Source organism: Centrocercus urophasianus, unplaced genomic scaffold, assembly GCF_019232065.1.
Source record: "Centrocercus urophasianus isolate 14NV4802_14NV808 unplaced genomic scaffold, USGS_Curo_1.0 seq_22, whole genome shotgun sequence".
Lineage (NCBI taxonomy): Eukaryota > Metazoa > Chordata > Aves > Galliformes > Phasianidae > Centrocercus > Centrocercus urophasianus.
Genome location: NW_024884778.1, coordinates 14,875,510 through 14,892,375, shown reverse-complemented (window position 1 = coordinate 14,892,375; position 16,866 = coordinate 14,875,510). Strand labels below are relative to the sequence as shown.

General features: G+C 43.9%; 3 protein-coding genes across 8 annotated transcripts in view; 2 read left to right on the top strand and 1 right to left on the bottom strand.

Annotated features, from left to right (window-relative positions):
* Positions 1-305: 305 nt before the first annotated feature.
* On the top strand, positions 306-13,473 carry TSEN2 (tRNA splicing endonuclease subunit 2). 5 transcript variants are annotated; one of them, XM_042823606.1, is made up of 12 exons: positions 306-326; positions 756-951; positions 1,338-1,419; positions 2,121-2,157; positions 3,721-4,252; positions 4,368-4,445; positions 4,800-4,850; positions 5,465-5,603; positions 6,647-6,683; positions 7,451-7,562; positions 8,162-8,251; positions 8,819-10,061. In XM_042823606.1, the coding sequence occupies exons 2-12, from the start codon at positions 778-780 to the stop codon at positions 8,876-8,878; spliced, it is 1,392 nt and encodes a 463-aa protein (XP_042679540.1). In that variant the 5' UTR covers positions 306-326; positions 756-777; the 3' UTR covers positions 8,879-10,061. The 5 variants fall into 5 exon arrangements, 4 of the variants coding, with proteins under 4 accessions (XP_042679540.1, XP_042679538.1, XP_042679539.1 ...); XM_042823604.1 differs by lacking the exon at positions 306-326 and adding an exon at positions 405-475; XM_042823605.1 differs by lacking the exon at positions 306-326 and adding an exon at positions 579-627.
* MKRN2OS (MKRN2 opposite strand) lies at positions 9,573-13,718 on the bottom strand. Its single transcript, XM_042823623.1, has 4 exons — positions 13,513-13,718; positions 13,233-13,282; positions 12,373-12,535; positions 9,573-10,428 (listed from the first exon to the last, which is right to left on the bottom strand). The coding sequence occupies exons 1-4, from the start codon at positions 13,716-13,718 to the stop codon at positions 10,209-10,211; spliced, it is 639 nt and encodes a 212-aa protein (XP_042679557.1). The 3' UTR covers positions 9,573-10,208.
* Positions 13,719-13,816: 98 nt separating this feature from the next.
* Positions 13,817-16,866, top strand: part of MKRN2 (makorin ring finger protein 2) — a 29,185-nt gene continuing 26,135 nt past the window's right edge. For both annotated transcript variants that reach the window (XM_042823589.1, XM_042823588.1), the window contains exons 1-4: positions 13,817-13,901; positions 14,082-14,210; positions 15,502-15,680; positions 16,411-16,715. In XM_042823589.1, the coding sequence (XP_042679523.1) occupies positions 13,876-13,901; positions 14,082-14,210; positions 15,502-15,680; positions 16,411-16,715 (639 nt within the window). In that variant the 5' untranslated portion in view covers positions 13,817-13,875. The remainder of the gene's footprint in view (positions 13,902-14,081; positions 14,211-15,501; positions 15,681-16,410; positions 16,716-16,866) is intronic.

Sequence of the window (16,866 nt, the reverse complement as noted above, 5' to 3'; positions counted from 1 at the left end):
CCAAGAACTGCTGCCAGCTGAGAGGGATCCTCACCTCCCACCGCTGTATCAGCCTCCCATCTATCTAACGTCCCTCATTACGAAGCTCATCGCTCATTTCAGAACATAGAGCGCCGCAGCGTCAAGGCGCGCACAGCCCCACCCCGCGCCGCCTGGAAGCCTCCGCCGCCTCAGGGCGCGCAGCCATCAGCGCGCAGCGCCCTCCCGCGCTCATAAGCGCCGCGAGCTGCACTAGGCCGCGCGGCCGCCACCACCGCTCGCGCGCAGGCGCGGCCGCCTGGAGGCGGAGCGTCGCGGTGCTGCTGTTGCTGCTACGGCGGGGCCGGGTGCGCGCGGTAGCGCGCGGTCGCTCTGGGGGGGTGCTGGTCGCGGGGCCGGGACTCGGCGTTCCGCTCTCTGCCCGGTTCACAACACCTCGCCCCGGGCGGGACCGCCGGCGTCGGGCGGGGCGGTGCCGCGTGGGTGGTCACCAAGGGTGCGTGACTGACGGCCGCTCCCCGGGCGCGGCGCGGCGTGGCGCGTTTGAGCGGCTCCGCTGAAGGGCGGCTGTCAATCCGGGCTCGCTCCCGGGAGCTCGTCCTGGTTGTGTCCGAAAGTAGTTTGCGCTCGGGCAGCCGTGTGCTGTAGGTGCGCTCGTTCTGCGCCTCGTGCTATTCGAAACGCGCGGTGCCGGGCGGGGTTGGCGGGTCCCGGCTGGGGGATGGACGTGTGTGAACGTGAAGGAGCGCTGAGCACGTCTCGTTTCCGCTTTTTAGCAGGAGGCGGTGCTGTAGGGAGATGGCCGAAGCCGCTTTCCGTCCCCCGAGAAGGAAAAGAAGGGTATTTGAGTGCTACCAGGCGCCTTTCCCTGTGGGTGCCGGCGGGGGGGATTTCAGGATGTGCCGGGCTGATATGGTCAACAACAGCGTCGTGGTGAGGAGCCCCGAGGACGTGGAGCGGCTGTACAACGAGGTGCTGCCCACCCTGCCGTGTGGCAGGCCTTTATTGACCTCTCCATCCCCATTCTTGTGCAGTTTCTGTGTCCCTGTTTTCCTTATGCGTGGTCACAGTGTGAATACGCAGGTGCTTCTTCTACCTCTACTTTCAGAGAAGTTGTCTGACGAATATTTAAAACTGAGGGAAAAGACTCAACATTCCCTTAATTAAACTTTCAAGCGTGACCGTTAAATGTTAAATTAGTTACCAGAGGTTAAACAACCAGCTTTGGGCTAAGATTAAAAGCTGCAGGATTTCGGTTATTTTTGTCAGCAGGCAAAGGCAGTAAACATTTTGTAGTTTGGAAGTAAGTTTTCTTCCATCTGCTGATAAAATGAAGACTTTTTCCTTTTTCTTTGAAGGGCTATTTTGGAAAAGGCATTCTTTCAAGAAGTCGGCCAATGTACAGCATTTCTGATCCTTCACTGGTTTCCAAATGGCAAGGTAAGCTGTGCCCATTTGTACTTCTTTTCACCGTTCTAATAACACTTTTGATGTCACTCATTGAATATATGTCTATAAATCACACACAAAGTAGTCTGTTGTGCTACTTTGAGTCAACCTGCTTCCATATCTTGTCTCTGATAATGCCCACTATGAGACTCCTTGGAAAACCAAGTGTTAGTTATCCCTCCATATATCCTGCCAGGCTCCACCGAGTTGTTGTACAGGAGCTCTGCTAAGTGAAGGTGTCATCCTTGGACTTTTCTGCCTATAACTGTCAGGCTTTTCTTGGCTGTAAACCCCAGTTCTTACCATTCATGATATCATGAGGCAAGGATAAGTGGATTTTTTAATCTACTGGTGGCTAGTTACATCTGGTGTGCTCTTGGTTCATTAAGAAGAGACTGTCATGCTTTATCCATGTTTTTCACAACTAAATCCCATAGGCATCGCTGGATTTGGCAGTCTCCTTATGTAACTGTCTCTGTAAAGGCTGGAGGAAAGCAGTGTGTTTAGCTGATCTTCTGCTGGCTGCTTTACCTCTGGTTACCTCTGCCAGTTCTAGTTCTCCCATGTCCTTAACCAATGCAAGTGGGACCAAAATGGCATGGATTATTGAAAACATGAGTAATTATCTGTGATTAAAATCTCATGAAATGTTTATGTTGATGATACAGTGTGTGATTTTCTCTTAATAACAGGTGCCAACCTAAACATGCCTATAATCACATCAAAAAAGTAAGTCAGCTTATGTTACTTTTTAATTCTATTTTAGAAGGCAGGAGAATTTAGTTCATGTTTTATCTTACTTGTTTTCAGGGCTGTGTAAGTGCTGGTGACTTCTGTTTCTTTTTATTTCACTTATAAATTGCATTCAGAAAACTGGAAATAGATTGGGTGATACTTAGCATGGTTTCTGATGTAAGGTTACCTTTATTAACTGCTGAATAAAAGTCAAGGTTAAGTGTGGGTAATGAATTCATATTGTCAAGCATAATGGTCTTGTTCCTCAGCTGAGAAGGAGTGAGAGGTTTCTGGGGCAGAATATTGTAAAACCTTCCCATTTGCTTATTGATTTAAGGCTGAAGAAGCCCTTAGGCGTTTATGTAGCCTAAAAATTTACTTTCTTTTTTTCTATATTCTCTCTTAATATTGCTAGTTTGTGCATTTAACAAAACGGGGTGTTGGATCACATTTATTTAGTTCCACTTAAATAGCATATGACCTAACCATAGAGTGGGCATGTTAGCTGCTGTGTTTGCTTTCATTCTACGATGACAGTAGAAAAAAATTACTTAAATTTAAAAGTTTGGCTTCTTGGGCCCTCAACTTTAGGTAAGGCAGACAGTAGTGGCATTGCTATTGCTCGCAGAAACACTGCTGTGTGGCACTGAATGTGTAAAGGCAGATGGGCATTGGAAGTGTTGTGTTGGTGCAGGTGGATGGGGTGATCTGTCTCAGCAGAGGTCTGTAACTCCAAATCCACATAGAACACAGAGGAATCTTTATTGTAACACGAAGTACAGCACTGAATTACATAGCTTTGTTAGATTTCAGAGGGGATTTGTTTCTTGTTGACACTCCGAATTCACAATTATTTGCTTTTGCTGTTCTACATTACCTGATCTCTGACTTTGTAAAAGTTTTGAGAAATAACAAATATAGTACTGGAATTGCCCAGCTTTGATTAAGGACGACTGTACTCAGCTACTTGAAACTTTCACAGAAGGATGATTGCCTTAAACTGGATATTAACATTATCTCCAGTGAGAGCTACGAACTAACAGCTGGGATTATTGTAACTCACTGAAAGATATTAGGAGAAATATTCACAGCTCTCAGCTAGTAACTCTCTGCTTGTGTCACTGTTGGTCCTCGGAGGCGGGGGGTTGTTGGTTAAAACTCAAGGCAGTTTCTCCTTAAGATTTTCACGTTTCTACTCTGTTGTTGTTTCAAAGGAATTAAAATAAGTTGAAGATAACTGTTCTCAGTAGTGGGCTGTGTAATCGATGATGTCTGTGAGAACTCTGTATACTGAGTCCTGCTTACAATGTTTAATCGTGGAAGCTCTGATACAGAGATCTTCTTGCAGAGAACTCAGATTTAAGGCTTCTGTGTGAGAATGCTGGTTTTTTTTCCGCCAAGCTCCTGCTCCTTCAAACTGCATCACAGCAGTCCTCAAGGTGTGGTTCTTGCGTAGCATTCTGTAGTGTTACCACAGAAATTACATGTGTGTTTTTAAGGTGTTAATTAGAGGAAAAAAAGCCCTGGAACTTCTCATTTATTTCACTTGTTCTCTAGGTACCAGCAGCGTGTTCAGTGGGCTAAAAGTGCTTTGCAAGAGCAAGGGTTTGATAGCTGCTCCGTGACCAAAATTCTTGAGAATTACACTAGGTCTCTTGAATTTCCATTTTTGGAAAAGGGTGGAGCTGAGCAAACTGGTGATGGCTGTGACACGATGGGCCAAAACACAGAAAATGCAGAACTTTCCAGGCAGTCTGCTGTAGATACCGAAAACACGGCGACTTTGAGTCCTGAGCCTCAGAAGGAGGTCTGCCAGAAAGCCTGTGCAGAAGGAGATCTCGCTTCTGATCCCGTGGTGGCTCTTGGCTCTGAGGAACAGGAGCCTGCTGTTGTGAAAGAGGCAGCCCAAGCGTCCTGCCAGAAGCATGGTTCTCATGTGCATTGTGGCTGCAAGGCTAAAGGGGGCCCCGAGCGAGAATCGAGCGACATGGCCAAGTCAGGAGAACGTGCTCCAGAATATGTGCTTGTGCAAGAGGAAGAGGAAGGTAGCTTATGTCCTGAAGAGGGCTCCGCTCATCAGCAACAAAATGTAAGGCTCTTTTTTTTTTTTTTTTTTTTTTTTTTAATGGCTATAATCATTGCAAGCTTAAGAATTCGGTATTTTTTCCAGTTTAACGTCTTAATATAGTAAATTTTCGTTGTAGTTTGTCAAGAAGGAAAAACTAGTCTGCAGAAGAAATCCATTTAGGATTTTTGAATATTTACAACTCAGCTTGGAAGAGGTACGTTTTGAATAGAGTATATTGAATATATTAATATTTGTCTCTGAATTATAGGATTCTCCCTTCTTCATTTATGTAAATCCCATTGTGCTCCTGCTAAATATATCTGCAGTTTTAATATGGTTCACAGCTTTGATGCAGTGCCTTCAGGAGTCAACAGCACGTGCGTGATTTTTGTGGTACTCTATCTATTGGAATGTGAAGGTCATAAATAGAAATTTCAGAAGAACCTCACAAGCAACTTGTCTGTCTTGATTTCTGTATAAAATGAATGTGAGCTTTTGTTCTTGCCTGGAATATGACCTCCTAGAAGAGTGTAGATATCAGTTAAAAGTATTCTTTTTGGTTTTTCAGGCTTTTTTCTTGGTGTATGCTCTGGGATGCTTAACTGTTTATTATGGTGAGGTAAGAGATTGGATTGATGGGGATACCATTCATTTGGGTCTGTTTTGATATGAATTTTTTGCCAAATATTACCAGCATTGTATGCTCTTAATCCCAAAGGAGGGAATACCAAGCAGAATAATTGGGAAGTTTTTTCTAACAAGTAGTAGTATTTCTGCTTATAACATATTAGTCTGAAAGTTTTGTTTATCATGGCAAATACAGCTGCCAAAATATAGGCAAGCAGGATCTTCCTGTAGAGGAAGGTTGTTTGTTGCAGCTTAGGTAATGAATGTGGGGGAGGGCAGCTTAGGAAGAATATGATAATACTTATATATTTGCATAATCATATATAAAGATTGCTCTTTTATCTTCCTATGGTTCTATTTATCAGAGTTCTTTTTATACAAGAAACTTATGGGACTGATTGTGAAATGATTAAAAAAAAAAAACAAATAGAAGCTACCATTTTCTCCTACGTTTAGGGTTTTTGCATTCTGTTCTCTGAAGTTCATTTTCATCATGTTGGGACTGTGATGTCTGACGTTTTGCTTTTACTCTGTGCTACACACAGTATTCTGCATGTGCTGTAATACGAATGTAATCATGTTAATGCCTTCATCTGTGACTTTTAGGAGCCCTTAACTATTTTGAAGCTATGGGAAATTTTCAGCGAAGTGAAGCCTAGTTTTAAAACTACTTACATGGCGTATCATTACTTCCGCAGCAAGGGCTGGGTCCCCAAGGTTGGGCTGAAGTATGGAACTGATCTCTGTGAGTAGCTTTCTTCAAAACAGAGTCTCTTGCGATTGCTTGTTTGCTAATGGTAGAATTTTTTTGTCATACAGAAGTAATTAGAAGTGTCCGTAATCCCCTGCTAAGTAATTCAAGGACTACATTCAGCTCACATTGGCATAAACAGTCCAGTTATGCCTGTTGTTACAGGAAGATGTGTGTGAAGAAAGGTATTTTCTATGAACTGTATACAAATCAGTAAGGTTCTGATATTGGTCACCTGATTTATTCATTAGATATTAGATTGTTCATCACTCATCTGGCCTGAGTTTGTTGTTCAGCATATCACTCCTCATCTTGTGCCAGTGATGTGGATTAGTTTAAGGCTAGTAAAGATTCAGCCCTGCCCTCTAGATTCTTGTTCTTGTGCTGTAGCTTTATCAAATTGATGCTACTAATGTTGTTGCCTTTAATGGATACTGTGCAAAAAATGATTGCTGCTGGAATGAGGTACTACTCTTTTTTTGTCCGACAGCCAGGTGTATGTTCTAGTTAAAGTAATCTCTTGCAAACTCATGACAGAGGTGAGGTAGGAAATATGAGCACAGAGAGAGAACTTTCAGCATGTCTACAGATGGGACTGTGGCAGTATTTAAAAACTTGTGCTTTGGCCTCCCTAAAACTTGTGGAAGGTGATTGCTTCAAACAGGAATTCAGTCTTACTGTGACCTTCCCCTTGTATTCCAGCAGCTCTACTTGTGTTGCACATATGGTATTAAAAGCATGAATCTGTTAGAGAAAAATTCCAAGCTCTTTTTCCCCATGGCAATTACTAAATTCTTTTGGCTCTTCTACGTCTTTACCTGCCATTTCCTTGGTCCTGCTGCTCCCATATTAATTGTCTTTCTTTTCCCCTTCTTCACTTACTGGGACAATTTAATTCTGAGCAAAATTCAGAAGTGTTGAAATTTTGTCTAGTGTAACTAAAATGTATGAAGCGTATGTAAGTATTTATGGGCCCAGATGTTAAACTCAGGCAGTAACTGTGATTATCTGACTCAGGTGTTTCTCTTCCTTTTCAGTGCTGTATCGGAAGGGCCCTCCCTTCTATCATGCAAGGTTTGAAGCTTATTTTTTTGGCTATCTTCTTAATTTCAAATTAGAAAATTTCTCTCATGCTAATTTAGCGTCTTCACTGGTTAAGCACATACTCCTAACCCAAAATACTTTGTCAGATGTGTTCATATGGGAATATAAAAGTGCCTCCTTTAACAGAGGTACTAAGTAACATGGTTTTATTGTGTTCTTGTGACAGTAATAAAATATTACAAATTAAAATTGGAAATGAGCATATTTAGCAGTCACGATGAATGCAGTTGGAGACATCATTTAGTAATGCTGAGTTTTGAAAGTATGTAGTATGGATAACTTATGTAATTTGGAAGGAAAAACACATGATTCTTAAGGGATGATCATAGAATCATAGGATGGCCTGGGTTGAAAAAGACCTCAGATATCATCTAGTTTCAAACCCCCCACTGCGGGTTAATGATTAATCATGATAATGATCTTTATTCCTTAGCTAGTCGTGTTTACACCTAAATAGTAAATTGTTTTTAAATGTCAGCTTGGCATCCACAAAAGAACAACTCCAAACGCCAGCAGAAGGGTAGGGAGGGAAGATGCCAGTCAGCCTGCTAGCAGTTTGATTTTTTCTCCTCTTGCCTAATGGGAAGAGATTTAAGTTTCTTAGCTTGCTTACTGCATGCTGGCCTATTGTTTAACTTTTTTTTTTTTTTTTTTTTTTTTTCTCAAATTCTTAAGCTATACAATCTTCCTAAAACAATTTTCTTCCTGTGAATTGTCCCATCTCCTTTGTTTTCCAGTTACTCTGTCATTGCTGAATTAGTTGATGACAATTTTGAAGGTTCTCTTCGCAGACCGCTGAGCTGGATGTCCTTGTCTGGTTTGAACAGAACAACTGTTAATGCTTCTAAGGTAATGGTGTAAGCTACTCATTTTAAAATAGCTTTGAAATGATAAATACACAGTTTAGTTCTGAAATATTTGGAGTCGGGCATGAGGCTGGAAAGGGAATTCTGCTTCAAGTGTGCAGAAGAACACATGGAGTTTCTGGCGGGCAAACAAGTTTCATTAGTTAATATCCACAGGACATCTGGAAGAAGTTTATTAAATTTCTCTCCTCTGCAGGAACTTGTGTGAAGAACTGTAGAAAGACACAAAGGATGCTGCTTTCCCAGTTACCAGTTCTGTCTTTAAATCCCTCTCTGTGTATCAGGATTTTGTTTTCAACTGTAGAATTGAAAGTTTCTGAAAACTTTTTCTGTGATAGTGTCATACATAATGTTATTTTCATAATCGTGCTGCTCAGTTGTTGTGTTATGGTTACAGCTTAATCCAACACAGGATTCTGCTTTGATAAGAGAAATGAGACATACAGGTTATACGGCTCTTCTCCAATTTGATTTGCAGAAGACATGTTCTAGGAAACTTAGCATCTACATTTCTAATTAATCTATAACCTGTATAGAAAGAAATGAGTTGAAATTAGTATATTATTTTCTGCTTACCAACAGGAACTTATGTTATGCTATTTGATTAAACCATCTGATATGACTGAAGAAGAGATGGCCACGCCAGAGTGTTTGAAAAGAATTAAGGTCCAGGTGAGTAATAGTTTCTTTCCTTTGTCTGTGTTGATTTTGCCTTGGGGCAGCTGGACACGTAACAACCTAGGTAGGTTGTTACCGTAAAAGAACCCTCTTGAATTGTTGCTTGCTTTTCAGCCAGCTTTTGTTTTTACATGCATGGCTGCAATAAAATAGCCAGATTTATTTGTGCCCTAAGATACGAGAAGTGCTTTACATCCTCTTTAAACACTTTAGATTTTCTTATCCAAATTTGAATGTTGCTGCTACTGCGAAACATTTTCATGGGGGGGAAAAAAGCAGATAATTATGGAGAGTGTATGGTTTATGGGTGTTTAAAAACAAAGGAAGAACAACATAGAATCATGACTGAGGTCAGTAGGGACCTTGATCATTGAGTACCACCCCTCTGTTGTGGGCAAGGTGGTCAAACACCCAAGAAGCCAGCTTACTTCAGGAATGTCTGTAGTCATCCGTTTGCTGGGATTGCGTCATGTAAGTCGGTCTGCTAAATGCTTAAGACCATCTCATGGAGATTGTTTTCATCTTTTTCACTTCCATAATAGTTGCTGTTTTTTACTTCAGGAACTGATTGTAACTCGTTGGGTGTCCTCCCGTGAGCGCAGTGAGCAAGATGATCTTTAGCCGAATTAGAGGAAGAATCTAATCCTTTTTATAAACATTTTGTTTTTTTCACCTGATCCCTCAGACAATGGCTCATCATCAGTTTCTATCAGCATTTTCAGTTGGTATGTATAAATGCTGACTAAAATCCAAGCATATCCTGTCATTTACAGAGAAAGATGTAAAATGGAAATGTCAAGAGAGTGATTGCTTTTTCAAGCTGAACATCTGCATGTGTGTCAACTGTATGTGGCACAGTGCTGTACTTGTAACTAGAGATGACTATGTTTCATGCTTTAGTACTATTACAACAAATACTTTATAGCAGATAGTTCTACCAGGACACTGATACTTTGCCATGTATTTATATTTCAATAGTTGAAATTCAAAACTTAAAATGAGGTATGAATTCTGATATACTCAGAAATAGCATGCTGTAATTTATTTTTGTAAGCTAAATCTTAGCTAAAGAACTCTGAATTGCTTGAAGGTTTCTGGATGGGGGGCTCTTAGCAGCAGCAGAATTGAGCATTTCAAACTGGTTGTCTCTGTCTTGTGTTTCTGAATATGCTTTTAAAGGAACTAGGAATTTAGCAAGAAGTGAAATAAGATGGGGGTGTAGCATTTGCAGTTTGTGTTTACAAAATTATAAACTAGATATGGAAAACCACAGTGGTTTCATTGTTTCTCTATAGTTGAGGAAACAGGACTTAAATCTAGTTCAGGTCTACATTTACTTTGCAGAAGCTAGTAGAGGGGAAGATAAACATGTTTTCTTAAGCTAGAATATATGTAAATAAGTGTGTAGAATTATGAACAGTAAAACTTTGTCCTCAGCATACACTTCTCTGTAATGTACAGTAGGTAGAAGTACTGTTGGAGCATCTTTCTATTTCTTTTAAACATAAATTGCTTTTATATTTTTCTCTCTGTGATGGATCCAGACGAGTCTGCTGTTCATTACAGATAGGATGCTGTACGACTATCCTTTAATGTTACGGGTCTGTCTTGGTTTGAGGGATAACATGTAAAACATAAAGGACTGGAAAAGAAATGTACCTGACAGTGAGACTGGATTTATGTTATAAATGCTGTATGCTTTACTAGTAGCTGAAGTAAAGGAAAATGATTTTGCTTTGTCACAGACTTTAGATTTGAGCAGCATGCAAGCACAAACTCCTTTTTTTTTTTTTTTTTTTTTTTTTTTAACCATACGTGTGATGGGAAAAATGTTTGATTCAAAAGAGCTTATTTCAACAGTTGATTTGTTAAAACCCCTAATTATAAGCCGTTACGATTTCTAATATTAAATGTCTCAACAGAACACAATGTCTAGTTGGACAACTTATTTTCAGCACTGTTCTTCTTGATCAGGAAGGGGTACAATGTAGAAGTCCTTAGTGGTTAGTTCCTGATGAAGGGTAATATACTTAGAAGCATTCTTTGTCTGTGGAATCACAAACTTCTCTGTAAATTCACTTTTACTCATTTGCTGCTTTCCTTGTGCAGTCAGTACACTGTTAATGAATGCCAGTGCATACGTGTAGCAGTTGTGGTCATGTTCTTCATACCTAGGAAAAAGATCTCATTAGTAAGAGCACTAATTACTTCAGTGTATTTTTTTAAAATACTTACTTGGTTTTTACCTTGTTAACCTTTTGCTCTTCTGTGTTGTTACTGTGTTATCTTGAAAACATCTTCCTGCAGTGGTAACCTTATGTGGCACCACTGACAATTCACTCAGAGTGGCATTAACTTGCAATCTTAATTAAATTCAACTCTGTTTTGTCACTGATACGTTGATACAGTATACCAGTCAAACTCCCACTGGCAGTCATTAGTGCCAAGAATGCAGGGATAAATCCTAACTAAATAGGAGTAGCCATTTAAAATGTTCTTCACTTTTTTCCCAGGACGCTAAGCTAGAAGCATGTAACACTTGTGTTTTTCAGTGTCAGAACATTTTCCAGATTCTGCCAAATGCTTAATGTTGGCCACTGACAATTTGAGTAATTTACTCCTTTCCTTCACCATGCAGTGCTGCTTTTTCTAATTGGCCTTGAATAACTGCCTGCCATCTACCTAATCCTCAAGCTTCTTCTGTAATCACCTCATCCTGTATCACTTCTCCCTTGTTCTTTCTAGCCCTGCGAGGCATTCCTTGTCTCATTCTCTCAGTGGCTCCCTGGTCTGTGTTGTCACAGGGAATCTTCTGCAAGACTTGCACATCAGCTCTGGGAATTTACCAGGCTTTTTTGCAAGTTATGAAGACTATAGCTATCAAAAGCAACCCTGCAACCCTCAACCCAGTTCAGGATTTCTCCCTGTTTTCTTCAAAGCTCCCCTGGTTTGTTAAGGCTATCTGAGGTGACCTATGAGCTCCCATGAAGTGAGCAAGAATTTGCTACAGTGTACTTACTTTAACAAAAAAAAAATAGGAGGAACTTCCAAGAGTGGCCATCATCATCATGCAACTGGTAATTGCATTGCAAAAATGCTGGTAACACTTCGGCTCAGTGCTGAGACTGCAGAGCACTGCAGCATGTTCTGGAAACTTGTACAAAACGTGAGCAAACAGTGCTTTACTAAATCAGTTCCATGATTTTGTTTGCAGAACCTATTTGTATTTATAATGCAAAAGATTCTGTAATACACTTCTCATTACCTATCTGTGTCTTCTAGTTAGCACCTGATTTTTTTGGAAAGCATGTATTTGTCTTGTCAAAGAAAATTAGTATCTTAGTAACTTAAGATGTTAGTCATGTCTGCGGCCACTGTTCTTTGTTGGTCTCTTATACTCTTATACTTCATACAAATTAAATGGAAAGTAAACAAGAAAATTAAAATTAGTTACAGGATTAGTTTAGCACAGTTCCGGTCCACTGGAAAAATAAGCATTAAGATTTAACATCTTAAAGTCCAGTTCTCAGCAGTTGAAGTGGTCACTGGTCTTATTTTTGGGAAACTAGGTGGCTTTATCAGGTGGCTGACAGGGAAAACAGAAGAAAACCTTGTAGAAAAGATGGATACATCTACTCACTTTCTACCATTGCTTGACATCAATTTAATTTTACTAATAACTTTAATGCACTGGGAGTTGGAGAAATGTCAAAGATGCTTGTAAAACCAATAGGTTTGTGTTTCATATACACTTTCAATCTGGGTCAAATTCTTTCATCTCCTTATATTACTGTAATTGCTGAAACCTCTCTAGCCTTGCTTATTCTCACATACTGTTAAATGTAGTGTTCCAGTGAAGTGTTCTTTTTCATGCAGTTGTTTTGGTGCTGAAGAAAATTTCTCATATATTCTCTTACAGATCTTTCAAGGTTTAGGTACTTAAAAACATTGGTTTTTTTGTTTAGCAAGGTCACTGAGTTTCAAGACAATCTGGAAGAGTTTAGACTGCTTTGTAATTAATGATGTGTTTGAAGGAGCTGAAGGATCCAAAACAGAATAGCCTAATTTATCATCCTAACTTAACTCCTATCGCATTCACATTTTCAGCTACATACCTATGAGGAAGCCACTCCTCTCCCATAGAAAATTCCTCTAGGAGGTGATCCCACTGCTGAAGAAGCTCAAACATATCTGGCTGTACTAGTGGGACACTAATGCACTGCTCCCATCCGGTTGCATCTCTGTGAATGCCCTCTTCATTGTAATTATACACCACTCCTGAAAATAAAGAGCAACAGGTTGACAGGTAGTACTGGAGAAAATGGATTCATGTGCGTTTTTAAGTGAGCTACTATTAATGCCACTCTTTTAAACCCTAGCTTCCCTTTGGAGACCTTCTAGAACTAGAGTAGAAAGTGCAGTGTTTACTTGTCAAAGTAAAAAAAGTTCTCATTTTTACAAGGTGATATAAGATCTTTTGATAAGGAAAACAACTTCAGGACTGCTAGGCTTCTTCTTGAAGCCTCCAAACCAGACTGTTTTTCTGTTCCTGTTGAGCTGTCTGTCTGGGCTGCTGTGCTCTGAGAACCTGTAATGACTGTCAACAACACATTTGTTTGTTTTAATTAGGGATGACTTCAGAATTAGCAATAGCGTGCTCTCCTGAATTTTCTGCTGCCTTGCTTTTATTTCTTTGTCACGAATACAGGTCACCTGTTACTTCCATTCCATGCAGTGAGGTGGAACTGGGAGAAGAGTGGCGTATGGCTTTGACTCACTCAACGTGCTGGTTTCTGCAAGGCAAGATAACTAACTGGACGTGGGGATTTGACCCGTGTGGTGCTGTACAGGCAGTAAAGGCGTGCTGCTCAGCTCGTGTTTGCACCGTGCTCCGGCAGGGCTGCCGTGCAGCGCCGGTGTCTGAGGTGCAGGAGCTGGGCGGAGTGCCGGCAGCCTGCTACGAAATGCGTTTTACCCTGAGCGCTGGATATTCCGACGTGGAGATCAGAGTTCCCGTCGTATTCTCTGAAACAAAAACGGAGCCTGTGAGGTGTGAGCCGCGCTCGTCCCGTCAAAACCGCCGGTGTCTCTGGAACGGCGGCTGCTTCTCCTCGCTGTCCCGCGGGCGGGGATGGAGCGGGCGGAGCGCTCGGCTCCCACCGAGGGCACGCTTCCATTCCAGACCCGGCACTACTTACTCCCCTGGCCGGCCCCCCGCCCGCCACCGCGTAGTGCCCGTATACCGCGCTCCGTACCCCAGGAAGCTGCCGACGGAAGGCCGCAGCAGAAAGGCGCGGGGCCGCCGGTGCCCGTCGCCGAAGGGGCAGGGGAGGCGCACGGGGGCCGCGCGCAGCCCGGCGCCGCGCAGGGGGCGGCCGCAGGCGGGGCAGAGCGGGGGCGCGCGGCGGCAGAAGATGGCGGCGCCGCAGTGCCGCACGCGCAGGATGGCGGCCGTCTCCATGGCGGAGCGGCGCTCTAGCCCGCCGAGACGCGTCTCGGTTGTGCGGCGCGTCGGGTAATTGTGTCCGTGTCGGCCCCGCCCCTTCCCCGCGGCGGAGCGGAACCTGGGCGTGCGGCGCACGGAGCCGGCCGGGCGGGGAGGCCGGAGCGGGGCGAGGATGAGCGTCAAGCAGGTTACGTGCAGGTGAGCGCCCACCGCTCGCGCCGGGGACGGGGTGGCGGTGGTCCCTGACCGGCGAGGTGACCCGGGAGCTCCTCCCGCGGAACCGCCGCGCCTCGGAGGGGCTCGGGCCGGAGCGGCGCGCCGCGCGCGGGAACGCGCCTCCAGAGAGAATCCATTTCCGGGCCGGGTGCTTCTCCACAGGTACTACGTGCAGGGAGTGTGCCGCGAGGGAAGCAAGTGTCTGTTCTCGCACGACCTGTCCAGCAGCAAGTCCTCCACCGTCTGCAAGTATTACCAGAAGGGGCAGTGCGCCTATGGAGCCCGCTGCAGGTGAGAGCCGGTGCCGTGCGTTGTGAGGAGCCGGGGGGTCTCGAAACTCGAGGAGGGATGAGGCGTTTGAGCGTCGAAAAGGACGGAATAATACATTGGTAGCGAGCTTTTCTCCCCCTCCTGAAGCCAGCGTACGTGGTGTAGTGTTACGGTTTGACTGGGCCTTGTCTTGTCCTGTGGAAACGAGGAGTCAGGGTCTCATGCTCTCACCCGGTTCTCCTCATGTGAGGAGAGCTGGGCACTAAACACCGGATGCCGGCTGTGTGGCTTCTCAGGAGGCAGCGCCAAGGCCGCGAGGCGGGCTGTGGGCACAAGGCACGGCAGTGACCCTGCAGTGCTGGGCAGTGCTGCTTCGCAGGGTGCACCTCACAGCTGTGTTCCTGCACATCCCAGTGCTGAGATCGGAGGACTTGTGGTTCTGCCTTAAAGTGAAGAGTGTTTTCTTTGTGCTCCCCTCAGCTTTGTGGGCAGTGTTTCTGTGTCTTTTGCTGCAGCATTTGGGTTAAAACTCTGGTGCTCTGGTAACTGCTATGTGCTAGGGAATGTTCTGTTCCGTCAGCAGTGTCCTGCAGATCTGGGGCTTCTTCCCAGAGCCATGCTGCTGGGATACGGAATCCTGTGTCTGCACTCACCAGCAGCCAGAGGTGTCAGGGTATTGTGTGGCTGCAGTTGCTGCATTGTGTTCCTTCCCTGGGTTTTGCCAGTGGTGTCAGACCTGCATCCAGCTGCATTTCAGTGAGCTCGGCAGCTCATAAGCTGCTAAGATGGAATTAGCATTGTATGGAGCTGCTGAAGGCAGCTGCAGAGTGTTAATCTGCTGCTCCAGCAGTGTTGGAACAGCGGAGGGCCCTGGATGCATATGAGCTGGTGATGTCTATGGCTTTACTAGAGAAACCTCTGTACTGTACTGCCTGCTTCTGTTCTGCTGCTGAGAGCATGTTTCCATAGTCACTCATAACCTTTTCTGTCCTGTGTGCAAACATGACATCACGATAGTATGGAGCAGGAAGTCCCGTGTCCTGCTTGGACAGGGAGAATGAGATCACATCAGTCCTTATTGCATGTCTTTTTAATTTGGCTTCTCAGAAAAATGTCAACAAAGCTCTTTGTGTGAGGATGACGAAGACCTGATCTAACGTGCACGTGAATGATGGTCTTTCAGCTGTGGTGGGCCTCCCTAGAGAATTAGCAAAAAAATCTTGATGTGCTTTCAGAGGCATCCATTTGCTGAGGCTGAGAAGACTTTCAGTCTGGCTTTGAAAGAGACTGAAAGAGACTCTATTTGTCACAGGTACGACCACATCAGGCTCCCCGCCTCGGGGGGTGCAGCAGCTCCTGTGCCTCCTCCCATGGCATCAGCAGCGCTGCTCAGCCCTCGCCCTGCACCAGAGCACAGTGTATCTGCAACCAAGAGCAAGCTGCGTGAGAGTGGCAAACGGGAGAAGAAAACACTTGTTCTCAGGGACAGAAGTGAGTAGGAGGCTGCTGTGCTTATCCTTGATGTTGTCCTCTGGTTCTGATAGGAGTTGGGTCGTTTTTCACATTTTTTTTTTTAACTTCAGTTTCAAGGACAGTGGGAAAGGGGTGCTGGAGATCTTCCTTATCTTTTGAGGCCCCTTTCCTCTAAACACTTGTGCCTATTGGTACCTTTTAATGACAGTGTTTAACTGACTGGCTTTTAACCTGGTATGTCCTGAAAGATGTTTTTGGTTAGGGATGGGTTTCTTGTTTGGTATCCCTACCCATCAGATCTTTTCGTGCATTTTGTTCTCAATGAGAGGGCATTTGAAATAGTTGCTGAGTGGAGGATGGCAGCAGCGCTCAGAAACACAAGCGCAGAGACGTCCATCCCTCTGCCTGAGGCCGCAGGGCAGAGCAGCTGAGCCCTGTGGCTGGTGCTGTTCCGACAGATTCTCTCTGTCACGGTGAGTGGGCCAGTTATACCCGTGTGCTGTGTGAAGTATTTTTACCATGTTTGTAAAACAGAGCAGCTGAAGAAGAGACCTTGAAACTGATCTTTTCAACAAATGGTTTGTGAGAATTGTAATGTAGGATTGAAAGAGGCTTAAGGCTGAGATTTTATTTAGAAGATGTTTTTAAAGCAAAAAACTGCAGTCATTGGAAAGAAAATATAGGGAGCTTCTTATGTAGGCTTTGTGCTGTATGCTGAATTGTTAATATTACATTTTTCTTTCTTAAGACCTGTGTGGCTTGAATGAAGAGAAGGAAAAAGCCAGTGCAACGAATGATGTGGTGTGTTGCAGTGACAAAAACGATAATGTGGAAATGAAGCCCCATTCATATTTGGAAGCTATTTGCAGTGGGCTGGAAGATCCAGTAGCTGGAAGTTCCTTTGGTGATGGAGAGCAGCTGTGTCCTTATGCTGCAGCAGGAGCGTGCCACTTTGGGGACCGCTGCCTTTACCTGCATGGGGACGTGTGTGAAATATGTGGGCTGCAAGTGCTTCACCCTTTTGACCAAGAACAGAGGAAGGCTCATGAGATGGTAATGTTAACACAGAATCTGTGAGATGTGTGTGCTTAGTGCTACATTTGGTTTGTTTGTTTTTAAAAATCCAAAGGTGTGTTTTGTGGAATAGCCTGTGGTTTATCTGTCTGTAGGATGACAAACATCCAGGACCTCAGTGGTAACATTG